This window comes from Thunnus albacares, chromosome 20 (genome assembly GCF_914725855.1).
Source record: "Thunnus albacares chromosome 20, fThuAlb1.1, whole genome shotgun sequence".
Classification (NCBI taxonomy): domain Eukaryota; kingdom Metazoa; phylum Chordata; class Actinopteri; order Scombriformes; family Scombridae; genus Thunnus; species Thunnus albacares.
Window position 1 is genome coordinate 7,913,441 of NC_058125.1, and position 15,941 is coordinate 7,929,381.

Genomic DNA, 15,941 nt, shown 5'->3' on the forward strand with positions numbered 1-15,941 from the left:
CAGGAAGGGCTGTGAGGCCAGGTTTATGGGGACGCTCCTGAGTCGAAAGGTGTGGTTGATGTATTTGGGCTCTTCTCAGAAAAATGACCATCCCCTCCCTCCACGCCTCCATCTCACTGCCAGCAGCTTTCAAATGTCCAGCCAAGCTACTACCTCAGAAGACTGACTTACAGTCCAGGGACCAGGGTCCAGACAGGGCTGGAGAAGTTATGTGAGGAACAACAGACAACACAGGGGCTGGAGCCGGGGTGGAAAAAGTAGGTTAGAGGCGTCACAGGCTCTGCTCCAGATTTCACTGGAGATGACCAATTCAGTCAGAACAGATTGTTCCAGATCATGGCACGGACTACGTCTGCTAGTGTTTAAGACTGGTATTTTAAATGATATATGCGATGAGACAGTGTTTTCTCTGTGCCCGCACTGTCTTAAAGAAGCTTACACAGCGATTTTCTAGCATGTCTCACTGTGGTCTGAGAGTCTGCAGGCTTTTTGCTCCATCTGGTTTAACTGATTAATACACCAGCAATGCAGTGGCACACAGGCAAGTTAAAATCCAGACTTCAGTGTTTTCAGAGACAGGGAGTCCTTCTTCTGACCATTATACTTTCTTGTCACAGAAGAAGAAGCTATCTGCACTATTGGGACTAGGATAAGGGTATTAGTCTTTGAAACAAGATAAAACCCAGGAGTTACAGCTTTGTTGCCACCCGGAGTTCACGATTTAAGAGAAATTAAAGCATGACTTGGATACCTTTCTTCAAAAACAGAAAGAGCAGGGATACAGACTGTGCTGCTAAATGTTGGGGGAGAGGAGCAGGGTAGTCGAAATTCCATCAGTGAGGTTCTCTTTTTGGCCGACTACATCATCCAGACTTGTAAACAAAGAGAGATACAGATCACGTCTCTATTCCTCCCCACCCTCTCATAATGACAATAGATGGGCCGTAGCCTACACTCTGATGTTGTGCCATTAGCGCAAGGCAACGGTAGGGGAAACACTGGGGTAGCTAGATATGTTGCTTGGCTGAGGTTAGCCTAGCCCAGCAGTGATTCAGGGAGGCTGTGGGTACTGTTATGTAACAGATTGGGAGGCTGCCAGCAGCAGAGGCCTCATAGCACTCTGTCAGGCTGAGAGTAGGAGGAGGGAGAGAAGAATTAGATAGATAGACTGATAGATAGCAAGAAAGAGGAGGAATAAGCGTGGAGAGAATGAAGAAATGTAATATGAGAGGAGACAGGATTGAAAAATAAGGCTGTAAAAAAAAGGATTGGAGAAGTGGAAACGGGGGGAAAGAAAGAAAGAAGGAAGGAAGGAGGGGCTGTGTTTCAATCTGATCCAAACACACAGCTGCAGCAAACACAGTCCAGCTGCATGTCTCCTCGCCTCTCTGCCACTGACTGTGTACTAGCATTAGATAATCTAGATATTCCCAAGAAAGTCAAAAACATTAAAAAAAAAAAAGTGTCCAATTAAAAAGGAATGAAAATGGACTGGAACACAAAAACAAAAGAGATCACTTAACATTTTTTTAAAATTACAGCAGCATGTTTTCTTGGTAACTCTCGCACATTTCCTTGTAAGAATTATAAAGTGTATTTAGTGAATGCCTGCGTGTTGGCGCAAATTAAACTGCAGGAGAAATCTTACCTTTCCAGTAACATAATGAAACTGGCTGAATCTAAACAACAGGAGAGCAAACGTCGTAGTTTGTCATCGATGTAAACAGCTTTTAGTCTGATAAACATACAGGCAGAATCATATTTATGCAACTGAGACAAGTTTTGCGAAAATGCTTAAATCTTAAATGTGTCCAGCACACCACGCACACACCCACTGATTGTGCATGACTCACCAGTACATACACACACACACACACACACACACACACACACACTCTCCGCAACTCGTGTCACTGTTGAGACCTGGACCTGGACCTGGACGTGCACTTACAGGCTTTGGTAGCCTTCCATTTCCCCAGTGTGGCCTGACAGCGCGGTATTTCAACAAGCACTAACACACTCACATCTTTGATTTGTGATCCAGTAAATTCCTGTTAGATAATGAGAAGAGAGAGAGAGAGAGAGAGCATAGCTAAACAGCCTCGCTCACATCTGTAGCCTCCAGCTAAAGAAAAGCGCTTTATCAGCTAAGCACACTCACACTGATTCGTAGCTCTGCTCGGTGATTGCACACCCACAGGTACAAGCCCACTCATGTAGCTTGAGAAATCTTTTTAAACACACACACACACACACACACACACACGTATCTTATAACATGCGCTTCAATCTGAAAACATGCAGCATGGAGCAGCTGAGCATGCAAACACACATTTCCCAGCAAATGTGTGTATATATATATATATATAAATATACACAAACAACAAGCTATTATATAAATACACACACTCTCACACACTTATATCATATTACATACAGCTTTGTATACTGACATTTATAAATGTCCCTATGTTGTGGTGTGTGGTTCAGACACAGCTGGAACTACACACTCAAATACACACGTTTTTAATCAGTGTTGTGTGTAGAAAAACCTGATAATTAATGTGGCATGTTGTAATCGAAATGGGCTTAGTATTAATGAGATTAATGAGAATCACAGCAATAGTCTTGTATTGCATTATATGGCAAGCCATAGTCATTTTAAAATGAGCTTTACCCAACATTATCCACTACAAACCCTCTACTTTTCAAATATGTGAGTTTGGGTTTCAGAGGTGTACTTACACACACACACACACACACACACACACACACACACAGACACAGTTACAGGTACAAACCTGCTGCTGCGGGACATATATGCTCGAGTCGGTTTAGTTTGCTCCTTGTCGACAACTCAATTAGCTGTGGTTTTTTTGAAGAACAGAGCAGCCATTAGCCTGTGACTAATGGGACTAGGTGTGGTCTAATTAATGCTGGCTGATGAACGTAGCACACGTCACCGTTAACTGACGGGACTCTTGTTGTTTAATTCGGGTGACTCAGACGATGAGCCATGCGCCAAAGAAAATTCAAGAGTTGATGACGACACGAGATGAAATCAATGTTTTTCAAGGCGTTCGTTATCTGGGCTGTATATGAAACACAAGGAGTCACTGATATTTTATGATGTGACAAGGCCACAAGTACAATAAAGTCAAATATTAAGCTAATTTAACAACATGCCGAGTCTTAGCGTTTGAATAACCCTTTGAAAGTTTGCTGATAACAGTAGACGGCATCAACAGCGTCACCAGACTCCAGAGATTCCAGGGAAAGCTCAGAGGGCTCGTCTCCTGTCTCACCAGTCTGTTACTCCCTCACCGCCAGCACATGGCCACCAGTGTTCCCACTCTCAGACCACACTAAAGAACACAGCTGTTTCTGCTTGTATTAAAAATACTCATGATCATTTCAGACTTGTCACGGCCACTCGATTGCCTCTGCCTTTGTTTTCACATTCTCGTACTCTCTCTCTCTCTCTCTCTCTGAAGGATTTTTTACGGCGGTGGAGAACAATTCAACTTTCAAGTCGTGTCTTTTATGTGGTTATTGTTTGGGCTGTTTGTCAGTTGGAGACGTTATCAGTAAGACGCATCAGAAAGTGAAAGATTTTTTTTTATCAGCAATAAACCAGATCTGCAAACACCACAGATGACAAACTACCTTCCTGGAATGAGAGATAAGTAACAAAGGTGGGCACAATAACTTGAAAACATTAAGCTGGCCTGACCTCATTTTTGAGTCAATTTTTTTGTAAATAGAGAAGGAAGCAACACTTTTTTCCCCCCCTATGAAATTCTGTTCCATGCACACGTCATTTAGCGTCAGCAGCTCACTTAAACACTCGACATTAAAGGTCGGTGTCTAATAAAAACCCTGTCATTTTGGTGGGTGAAGCAAATTAACAGCCAGGCTTTTATTAGATGTTATATGCAATAAGAGAATGAAGAAGGGGAGGGGAAGGCAGGAAGAAGAGGCCTATAAAACACCCCAACCTGAAGGAAAACACTGAGCAAGAACACACACACATACGCTATCAGAGAGAATTTCTCAAACCCAGGCCAAAAAAAACAGACACTCTCTGTCAGACACTCACATGCTGCACACATGCTCTCACCCTCACTTCAACCCCCGTGCGATTGTTGTCTTTATTTCTCTTTTCTCTCTGTCGTGCTAATTGGCTCCGGCCGCTCGTCTTCCCTGCCAGTCTGCCCAGCAGTCCGTTGTTTTTTAGGAGCGAAATGCAAACCAGTCGTGAAAGAGAAAAGAAAGCTGTGTTTCCTCTGTAAGTAGGGCAGGAGGTTAGGGGGTTCGTTACAATAAAAATCATTTTCAGATGTGCATGTTATGTAAGAGTCTGTGACAAAGCCGTCATCACCGGTCAGGGAACACCCTTCTCTGGGTTCTGGTACTCTGTTTTTCCCTCTTTCCAGCTTTTCTGGTTTACAGTGAAGGTTCATGTTACCAGATGTTAACAGCTGCCAACTGGCTTCTGCCTTTTATTTTTCATTCAGCACTTGTGCTTTTATAGATGCCTCTCTCTCTCTCTCTCTCCTTCAACAGCACACAATTAGACCTCAGTTGGACTACTTTTTATTGACAAGACGTGACAAGGTGAAGAGTGCTGCTGCAGGCTGGTCAACAGAGAAGCTTTGAGTGTTTAAGAGACGTTCAGAGAGCACTTAGACCCACAACAAACTTTTTTACCAGCATTCAGATGGCTTTAATTTCCCACAGTGCTAATGGTACAGCTGGTAATGATGTGCTTGTTATATCAATCTTAAATTTCCCCTTACTTAGCTTTAAAGTAAAAGTTGACTATTTGGTTGTGTGCGCCTCCAGATTTGTTTGCCTTTGTACAACCCCCCCCCTCCTCTTAAGTAATCTGTTCATTGCAAAACAGACCTTTGTCTTTCAAGCTATTCTTTAACTCTGACAGCTGAAAAGAGAATAAGACTTTATTCCTTTTGGGAATGAAACTCAAGTGCAGCATTAGGTCAGCAAGGGATTATTTGTCCGATATCTCGAAAAGACTGGTATGATTGTTTCATGTGTAAACACATGAAGAGTTGGCTTACGAGCTTCTGGCAGTCACTTCCTTCCTGTGCAAACACAGTAGAGTAAATGATTAAGTGCAGCTTCGCTATAGTCCCCCCCGTTTACATTAGTGTTTTGTGCCAGATTCCACATCCTTTCTTCATGATTACACACATGGCTACCATGCAGCTCCCAGTCTCCTCAGTGTGAGCATCTTGTTTCTGACATCATTAACCAGACTCCTCAGGCTGTGTTTTTTTTTTTTTTTCACAGTTCAAAAATATCAGTGGATCAACACTAAGAAATCCCCAGCTCGATGTCAGTCTTGAGTCAAAGCCAAATGCAAACAGTGCTGGTAAATTCCACAGCACACCGGGTGGGGTGGGAGGGTGGACAGGGGGTGGGGGGGATGAGGGGGGGGCACCAGGAAGTAAAAGGAAAAAACACCTTCTGTTTTCCCTGCTGGAATGTTAATGGCCGGTGTGACCTGCAGTACACTGACGTTCGGCCCGCTTGGTTTCTTGGCAGGTCAGGTTTTGTTTGCCGCATCTGTTTTTTTGTTGTTGTTTTTTCTTACTTGTTGGTAAACTTACTTGTGACTTGAAGATCACCAGTATGAAATGCAGAAAAACTTGATAATACAAATGGAAGAGTACAAGTGGGTATTGTGAGAATCTGTTATCTGTGTTTCAGTGCAGTGAACAACACCATACCATTCCCGACTCCTTAGTTTGGGGAATAGAAATATCTTATTTTTCCATAAAAAAATATGGAAAATAGATCAGCGTTAAACAAGGAACTCTGCCTAAAAAAACAGTTTAATGTCCAAAAAGTTAGAAAGGAAAATAAATATCTGATCAAACAACAAATGAAAACATGCCTAAGAATCAGCCAAGCATTCACTGCCAACTTTCGAAATTTGGCACTCTGCGGCGATTAGTGCAAAAAGGATTGCGGTTTGATAGCCCAGCCCTAGTGAAAAGACTTCTCCCTTTCTTTTGAAAAAGATGTTATCAAAGTGCACATACAGTAGGAGAGCTTCTTATTTATCTGTCTTCTTCAGTAGTGCGACTCACAGTAGAAGACACCACTAGAGAATCCTTCGTAATAGACCGGTCACATATGAATTAACTTTGAATCTGTGCATCACATTTAAAAACTTCCTGTAGTGACTTGATTGATATTAGATAGCTGCTTCTATCTATCTTCTTGAGGAGGAGGACTCAATGAGTGTTCATAGAGCATGCAGAAATTTAATAGAATGTCTTTTTGCACAAGACGTGTGCACTGACAATGACAACACACACCAGTTGTTATAACTTGTTGTTATTGACAAGCTGCCAGAACAAATCAAAGAAGTTGAAGCTGCTGGCTATTGCTGACTTGGCCTCGTCATATGGAATCAGTTGTGTAATTATTTATGTGAAATCCATATTCAAAGTCACTGCACCAGTATGAGAGTAGAGGTTATACACTGATGTGTAAACTGGACAGAGTGTCCTCTGTAGCCAACAGGAAAACAAGACCCTGTCCCGTTCATGGACAGAAATGTCTCCGTCAGACTGTTTGGTTTCTGAGAATGTTGCCTCCAGGCTGTAAATGCGCTTCACCTGAACCAGACCTGCCCGGTCTAGTTTGTTAGTGGTGATTAGATGATTGGATGAGGTTTTATTCGGAAACTACTACTTGTTTGCGGGAAGGTTAATGGAATGCGGTGGGGTAATTGTTTTGGGGCTGGTCATGACCTAAGGACATAACGCTCTGTGTTCCGAGCAGGTCACGATGTCTCACTATCAGAGTACAAAAGTTCAAACATTAGTTGAAGCTACAGTCAGTTCATCCTCTTCATTTCAACCCGTTTTAACAAAACATCATGTCATGTTGTGTTTTTAAAAGCAGTCGGCTACAGAATAGTGGTGTTGATGTTTGGGATGCCTCAGCAAAATAGTGGACATTCTCATCCAGTCTTTCTATAACCTCTTAAATTATTGTGTAGTATGTTTTGATTGTGAAGAAATGACAATGCATGAGGAGACAATGTCATTTCATTTTAGTCCTTAACCGTACAGTGGTGGCAGCTTTTTATTCGGGGCTAGTCTAGAATTTTTTTTAGTTTTGTCACCTTTACTGAAGTCCTTGAATTGAATTTTTAAGGTATGTCTATCTTGATTTATTTTTTCTGTATTGCATGTGTGTTTGCCGTCTACTTTTCTGACAAGGATTGGGTTTGAATTGATTTCTTCCAAATCAAGCTCAGTACTAAAATCCAGCATGTTTACATGCCTTTTCAGAGGAAAACAACAATTTCAGGTCTCCGTGCTCCCAGTGGTCTGGGTTATACTGACTGACTGGAAGCTGTGGGGGGGGTTTTCTATTCATTTACACATCCACAGGAAACCTCTGAGTCATTATTTTAGCTAGAACTCCATACAGTAATTATATCCTGTCTGCTTGCACAAAAAGAAGTGTTTTCCTTTTTTTTTTTTTCATTCCCAGAAACGTTTTTCAGCGAAGGATAAAGAAAGCTCCAGATAAGGATGTCCAAGGCCAAATAGCTTCAGTGGAATGTTCAACTGAATCCACAACTATGACAGCTAATTTCTCTTGCTAAAGGCTAAAATCACTACCCAGTGTAATAGTAGTGACTAGTCTTCAAACAGTATGCAAAAACGTCCCATAGCGGTAGTGCTGCTATACATTTGAAACACTGGCATCCTTCCCGGCAATCAGGCCTGCCATAATTCTTGTCTCGATGCCTTTTTTTTTCTGTTAAACTGTCAGTAAATTAAATCAATAATTCATAGATAATCTACTAGTTTCTTATCTCTGTAGTCGTACATAAACTTCTTAGCTGGGTATGGTTTTGTTATCGGAAACGACATAGCTTTTCTTCCCACACACCAGGGCCATTGAGCTCTAAAACCATAAAAACTCCACAGCCAAGATAATAATGACAGTTATCACACCACACCCGTTTTATATGTTACAATTAAGCTGTGAATTGTCATCTACGCATGATGTCATTATCGCTGTGGGAATTATGGCCCTTTTGTCTTCTGTGATACAGAAACAGAGTCTGTGGGAAAAATCCAGTGGAGATGTAAACACACAGAAGCTCCCCCAGAATTAGAAGAAAACCAACGTTAAAACCCGCTGAAGGATTTTTTAAATTTGGAGCCGTTGAAGATGAAAATAAACCGACGTTTCTGGCACGCCGCGTGTGAGTTTATGACACGGGGCGTGTGTGTCGCTGAGATCAGCTCAACCCACACAGCAACATCCTAATCCCAGTATGTGTTGTCATCTGTGTGTTTCCTGCCCAGACTGTGAATCATGCCAGCAGGTGGACTTTAATCATACACTCAAAACAGACAGTTATTGTAGACAGCAGCCACCGTTTGTTCAAGGTGTCGTCTGACTTTTCTGTGGTCGCGTCTGTGTCACCTGTATGATAGAGGCGGACTGTACCGAGCAGCCATGTTGTCACACAGCGTGCTGAGTTTTCATATTGGATGTTTGGCCATTGTTTTATTAATAGGCTGACTCCTCTCTGTGCTTTATATATATATATATAGTGAAATGGAAGGTATGAAAGTAATGTATCTCCCCTTGTGTCATGCCTCATGAAAAATTGATTTAGTCCGAGAAAATGGGGCTTAAAGTTTGCATGTGTGTGCCTCAAAGTAACCTTACCCTGTGAGTGCACAGGTGATACCAAGCTGAATATAGCCCCCTTATGGCCAGCTGGCCCTGCTATTTAAAACAGAGAAGGGGGGGAGGGGGAGGAAGAGGGGGGGCTGCGGCCAGCGACGGCGTTTACCATCAGCATTCTGCAGGAGCCAGAGAGAGTTTGGTGGTGGGACTGGACTGCAAAAGAGGTTTTTTTTTTTGTTGATGGGATTACGGTGCGTCAGCTTTAAATCTCAGAGTCCCTGTATGAGTGCACTGCCTTTCCTCAAGGGCAGTCTGTGTAAAAAAATAAATAAATAAAAAAAACAACAAAAAAAAAACATTACAGGATCACAGTGGTGATTGGGTATCAATCAGTCCCTCTAAAAGTCATGGCTTGTGATTCGTGCCGGGATCAGATTAAGCTAGAGCATCCTTGACAAAGGTCGATAACGCAGGATGAGGTCATAACTGAAAACAGTAACTGCCGTTTCTACTTGTTCAGTAAACTGTTTATAGATTGACTGAGTCACCGTTTTTTGAGAGCGAGGCTGTGTAGCAGGAGTTGTTCCGACAGCGTTAAAGAACTGATTGTCTCATTGATGTTGCTGTGATTTTGGTCTATAGGTTGTGTTTGTGTTTAACAGGGTGGAGGTCTGCATGTGGCAGCCCCCCTCAGCCTGTAACAGTGAATGAATGGCAACAGCTGAGCAGGAGAACTTTATCGGCAGCACTCCCTGCTTGTGTGTGTGTGTGTGTGTGTGGTGTGTGTGTGTGTGTGTGTGTGTGTGTGTGTGTGTCTGCGAGATTCAGGAGGAGCTGCAACCAGAGCAGTCTCACTGGGCACTCTCCGCTGAGCTCACTGCTGTCCTCTCTTCCTCCGCCACTGGCCTCTTTTCAGCTCACTCCCTCGGCACTCTTGCGCTTTTTCATCCACGACTCGCCCTGTGGATTTCTTCCTCCCCTCCCGTCTCTCCGGGAAACCTTCGCAGAGCAACGCTGTCGTGACTCGCCGGCTGCCACTGCAAAGGAAAGGAGAGAGTAGGAGGAAGTAGAGAAAGCGAGAGAAGCTGAGACAGACCAATCGATTATCCTGATACAGAGGAGAGAGAGGTATTGGGAGAGGAGAGGAGAGGCAGTAGCGGCGTTTTTTTTTTTTCCTAGTCGTCTTTGTTTTAAAAGGAGATTATCTTCGACTTGTATGGGAGTCTTCTACAACATTTGATTCGCGTCCTTCCGTTGGAAAGAGAGGACAGCTAACTGAAGGGACAGCTGGTGCAGTTTTGACACATCGAGGACTCTTCCTCCCTCCCCTCTTGAGCCAAAACAGCCAACATTTGGTATTTGGGAGGAGGACCACTTTTGAATGAGAAGTTCAATGTTTACCATCTAATTGATCTCCATTCTGAATGATAATGCTGGACACCAACCATTGCCTGTCCTTTGAACCCTCCCCCGGGGGCTCTCCTCCAATGGGAGAAGACATGGAGAAGGCAGGACTGAAGATGGATCATGACAGACTTGTCTATCACAGCCTGAAAGAAGGTGGGCGATCCGGAGCTACACACAGTCAGTAGAGACACAAGATATCTGATATGATTTGTGTTTGTGTGCCTCAGTCTACAGCTTCATAACAGTACTTTATGGCTTCGTATGAATAATTAATTGGGCTCTTGCTAAAAATAAGCGATTTTGTTTCATTTTAAAGACGGAAGGAAGTGGATGGTCTCTCTAATAAACCCTTTCAACAGAGTAGACATGACCACTATGTTATATTAAGGAAGTGTGGGGGACTACAGCCTATGATGCTGAAGTCACATAGCATGTTGCCGTAATATTAAAGGAGCCCCGTGGAGTTTCCCTGCAACTAAACAAATTAATGTTTACTCACCAGAATGCATCGTGTGTGTCCTTGAGGCTGGCTGAACATGTTGAATGCATTTCCCTCTTCATAAAAACTCTTCCAAAGCCCATTTTTGGAAAATGTTTAAAAAAAAAAAAAATCTTCCCTGACTTTTCTGGCACATTACTGCGTGTCTTGGTGCATTTCTGCCCCCCTTTAGATCAGCCAAATAGTGTAAAACCATTGGCAGGATTGTGTATGGTGTCACCCTGCATGCTCACATGCATGCACAATAACAAACAAAGCTGGGAGCCACACATCAAAACATTGCTCTATAGCGCTGCTAGTGGTCAAAAACTCCATATGTTACCTTTAAGTTATGACCCAACTGGAGCCACCTGCAAATATTTAATATTTATAAAATGACGTTGTCAGCCTGGAAGTAGCTGATTTCATCTCTTCAAGAGTCTTTAGATCTTGATGGTATTTGTACATTTCTGAAAAAAACAAAGGAAAATCTGCCAGTTATTTTCTTGATTAATCGATTCATTGTTTGGTCTATAAAGTGACATAAAATAGTGAAAACACAGTTTCCCAGAGCTCAAGATGACGTCCTCAAATGTCGTCTTCTGCACCAAAAACATTCAGTTCACAATGATATCAAAACAGAATAATAATTCTCTAACTCAAGAAGCAAAGTTCGACTTTTTTGGTGCCGATGGTTGCCGATTCATTTTCCGTCCGTCGACTAAATGTTTCAGATCTAAAACAAATACTGCCCATATCCACAAAAATGGTAAAAAAACAAGGCAGCCAACAATGACATGAGATCAGAAACTGGGGATACAGCCCAAAATATCAGTTTTGAGTGAGTAGAACAGTAAAGTAAGCTTTAGTTTGTTTATTACCGTCATTACAGGCAAGGGTCAGTCATAGATTACTGACTACAGACGAAAGATGAAGCTGTCAGTTGAAATATATTATTCCAGATCTGCTTTTGGCTAACAGCAGACTTTTGCTAAATTCTTCAAAGGAGGCATGTCTCAAATCAGAAAGAAAGCGTGAGTCACAAGAACCGCTCGAAGCTTTAAAAATCTTGACTCCTGTTCCTTGAACTTTAAGATGATTAGTATTCATCACACCTCTTCTTGTTGTCATCTGGCTTTCAGCACAGTGCGGCAGTGCGAAGGCAGCGGGAGTGATTCCAAGGTGCGAATGGCAGTAACCTTGCATTGTTCGTGCCCTCTAGCCTCTTTCCATTTCCACTCGTGTGAAACATTTGCTGCGGTCAGTTGCTGCATTTATCTCTCTGTTCAACAGATGCAATCGAACTGCGTTACTGTGCGCAAATGATGAGCTCATGTAGGAGAGCATCAACAGGCTTTCCAAATTTCCAACGTCAATGCCAAGTGTAACCTTTTGTTGAGAGCGTCTGTGAGACTCGTGTTGGGGAGGGAGGGGGGGGGGGGGTAATTATTTGTATGTGGCAGTACGATCACGTCTGGTTCCGTCTTCATTTGCCGACTTTCTCAGCCTGTGTGAGCACGGAGCGTTCAGCCTTCATGTGTGTCGCTATAGTCGGTGTGTGTGTGTGTGTGTGTGTGTGTAGGCTTAGCCGTGCCAGGTGTGGGGGAGTCTTTTGGGACAGTGACGGCACTCAGACATGTTTAATCAGATCTAACGACACATGAGCGGAGCAGGATTAGCCCAGTTGGCCGCCAAGATCTTGGCAAAACCTCACCGACCTCTTCCTTCTTCCTATCCGACGCCTCTCTAACCCTAAACCTAACCCTTCGGATCCCTCTCTCCCCCCGCTAATTTTACTTTTTCAAAGGTCTTCTGTAGAAGTTGACTATCATGTATGTGACCTTTCTGTCAGTGCGCGCACACAGAATCCCCTAACTAAAGCTTTTTACTGTAGTAGCTCATGATTTATGGCTGTGAGACGGCTGTGTTTAACTACTGAGCTCATCTGAGAGGATTACTTCATCGTTATTTGATCATCAGACACTTTATCAGTTGCAGTTGAGACATCAATGATTATTTGTTATTTATTTATTAGGTTAGAAATATCAATGGCATGTTGGTCAATGATTTACTTGAAGATATTCAAATCATTTTAAGATGTAGGCCCACACACACCCGAATCTTCAAATTAAGAATTTAAGATGTGAAAAGAGGATTTCTTTCTGAAACTGAAACTGTGTTTTGCTGCCTTTCTCTAGCTTTATATTATCTGTGACTTTCGGTGTGACTTTCTCGGGCCAGCAGGTTGGTGCAGAGGTTAGAGACGGCATCCTGTTACCAAAAGATCACCGGCTTGATTGATTAAGTAGTGTGGTTCGCTATTGTTCCCTCCGCTTCATCTAAAAGCTGTAAATGTAGGCGTCTCTGCCGTCTTTGTGCCTCTCTCCCTCCGTGCTCTCTCGCTCTAACTTTTTTATGACTGCGGAGGCCAGTTTTGGCTGTGGCCTAGTATCCCAATAAAACATGCCCTGCCTTTTTATCCTTTTCTTAAATTAACCGAAATGGCCCTCAAACCTGATTTAATCCCTCATCTCCGTAACATGAAGGCATTCAGCTTTTCACAGTTTGCAAATATAAGCATCAACACTGACCATGTGTACATACACACCAGGTTACAGTGAGAAATCAGGGAACGTGTTTACACGCACTGCAATAACCTGTTTACTGTAAAATACAAGATAACTCGCAGCTTGTCGGTAATCAGATTCTTCCCAAAACCTTTACTATACTCAGTATTTCTCTATGAGTGTGCATGTTTGTGGATTTTATAAATAGTTTACCGTACAGCTCGGAAAACTGACTTGAATGTATTTCTGTTTCAGTTTTAGTCTGACTATTGAGTTAATTATTTGATTGCAGTGATCTTTCCTTTTATTCTGACGCATTGTTGCCACGGCGGTACTTTTCCTGCCTGAAGCCTTTAACCTGCACACGTAACATCCCCTGTAGAAACACAGTTACACATATATATGGTGAAGATATTTGTTTCATCCAGCAGAAGTCGAACTCTGTTAACCTGGTTTCTCTTTATCCTTAACCTCTATTAAGGTAATGCTTAAAAAGAAATGCATGAAGTTCATGTAAACGCATTACTGATACAAAAACTCTCACTCACACTTCTGAGAAAAACACAGAATTAATTATTCCTGGCCTCCATATTTGTTTTTCATTCGGTTATTCAATGATTTAGTTTTTCTCCTATGAAACATGATTCATATCTGCTTCCCCACATCAGCCCACAGTTTAACACCAATGCTGCTTTTCACACTTTTCACACGATCACCAGCAAATTTGAGGTGTCATCGTGAGACGTCTGCAGCAATCTATTTCAAACCAGCAACAAAGAGGTTTTAACGACGGCTGACACATTGTCCTTTTAAGTTGAGTTCTATACTAAATTCTTTACTGACTTTGTTGATAAAAGGGTGATAAAGGCCATTACAAGGCACCGTGACCACTGAACTAAACAGCCAACGCTCGGACTTCCAGTTGACTTAGTGCCAGAGATGAGGGATAAAGAGAGGAATGAGAAAGAGAGAGTACTACAAAGAATAACTTAGTTAACTGGAGTGTGTGTGTGTGTGTGTGTGTGTGTGTGTGTGTGTGTGGAGAACGAGGAGGGAGCAGGGAGATGTGAGGCTGTGATAGAGGGAAAGTGTAAGATTCTCTCTCCCAGAATAAACCTCTTCCCTGGAAGAGCGGTGCGGCTTCTTATCCTGCACTCGGCCATGGCACGGTCAGTGTGTGTTTTTGTGTTTGTGTGTGTGTGTGTGTGTGTGCATGTTCAGGCAACACGTGAGTCTCCCCAAGTGTTTGGTGCTTAGGGAAAACGTATCTGTTAGCCGAGGCACGGGTGCAACATACACAGTACACGCACTGGCGTTGCTGTGTTTAGGTCTTTGTGTCTACACGGCCGAGTGTGAACTGACATGTTATTGCTTCCAGAGGGGAGTCTCTAGTGCTCGCCTGATCTCCCAAGACGCAGCGCATATACACGCTTGTGGATATAACAGAGGGGAGCTGGGATTGCCAGCGAGGATTTAGAGCCAAGGAATGACATTTAGTTGCACAGGCTCTGACATTAATTCATGGGACTCTCGGTGCTGCTGTCCAGGCCTGGATTGTTTGTCATAACAGAGCAGCAGCTACGCGGCGCAGCTAACCTGTTAGCTGGCCTGTCGAGCACCAATGATGTCACTTTTGTTAGTAGGAAGGAACAGGTGCTGCTTGTCCTCAAAGTAGCAGACACAACCCCGGCCAGAAATGCTTGGGAAGCCTCAGTGGTGTGTTCCACTTCATATACACACACACACACACTCACACACACACACACACACACACACACACACACACACACACACACACACATACACATACCCTTTTAGCAGGGACAGCTGGTACTTATAAAACAAGACTCTCAGCTGAGTTTAGCTGAGCTGTACGTCTGTTGGTGAAAATAGTATTTGGTGTAATAACATACTAGGTCCTTCCTCTGATTTTATCAATTTCTGTGAAGTATAAAAACAAGACAAACAGTAAATGTCTGCGACATCAGTTTTAAAATAAAAAAACAGGTCTTGCTAAGAAGCGAAGTGGAAGTAAAGCGCACTATCAGTTATGTATCTGTATTTATCTAAAAGCTGTCATACCACAAACAAGTGTCTGCAGTGACAAACCTGTGACACTGATGTGTTTATAGTCGTCTCTGTGACTAACTAAAGGGTCCAGCTCACTTCCCTAAATTATCATTGTGTTGCAATGAAACCGATACCACAGCAAAGGCCATTGCACAATGATGAAATACAATGCACTCACTTGATCCCGAAGCTGCACAAATTGAATTTTTTATTCCTCTCCAATTCTTCATCTGGGTCTCACCAAGTTGTTAATGCATCATTAACTGATATCTAATATAGCATTCAGTTGTGATTATGGTGCAAGAATGAGAGCTAATAAGCTTTCAGCCAAAGGCAAGTTAGATTCTAAAAGATACAACAAGGCTCCACAGTTCATAACAGCTGAAACTTTGTATGTGCTGAAAGGTCAGACATGGTCCAGCTCCTTTTTGTCCCGCGTTGTGTTCCTTGACACTCTCCCTGCCAGCCTCTGTGTTATGTAACAAGTACTTCCTGTTTTGAGATGACGGCGCAATCGGCCCATATGCGCTTTTTTTTTTTTTCTCCCTCATCTATCCTCATATCGATGCTGGTCTTTCTCAACTCCACATTCTTTTTTTTTTTTTTTTTACTTCCTTTGTTGATTTGTGTCGTCTCCCTCATTTATTTTTTAATAAACTGTATTTTTACACACATCTTCACACTGAAATTAAAAACAAAAAAAAAAAAGTCTAGAAACAGGAAGT

General features: G+C 42.6%; 1 protein-coding gene across 8 annotated transcripts in view; it reads left to right on the forward strand.

The window, feature by feature from the left end:
* The window catches only part of mrtfab (myocardin related transcription factor Ab), a 38,186-nt gene that overhangs the window by 5,071 nt on the left and 17,174 nt on the right, over positions 1-15,941 (forward strand). For 3 of the 8 annotated variants that reach the window (XM_044337026.1, XM_044337027.1, XM_044337025.1), the window contains exon 1: positions 9,539-10,278. The exons of 2 other annotated variants lie outside the window; for them this stretch is intronic. In XM_044337026.1, coding sequence (XP_044192961.1) covers positions 10,119-10,278 — 160 coding nt within the window. In that variant the 5' untranslated portion in view covers positions 9,539-10,118. Of the gene's footprint in view, positions 1-9,537; positions 10,279-15,941 lie in introns of those variants that run through there. 3 more of the 8 variants (XM_044337022.1, XM_044337024.1, XM_044337030.1) reach the window with 2 other exon arrangements.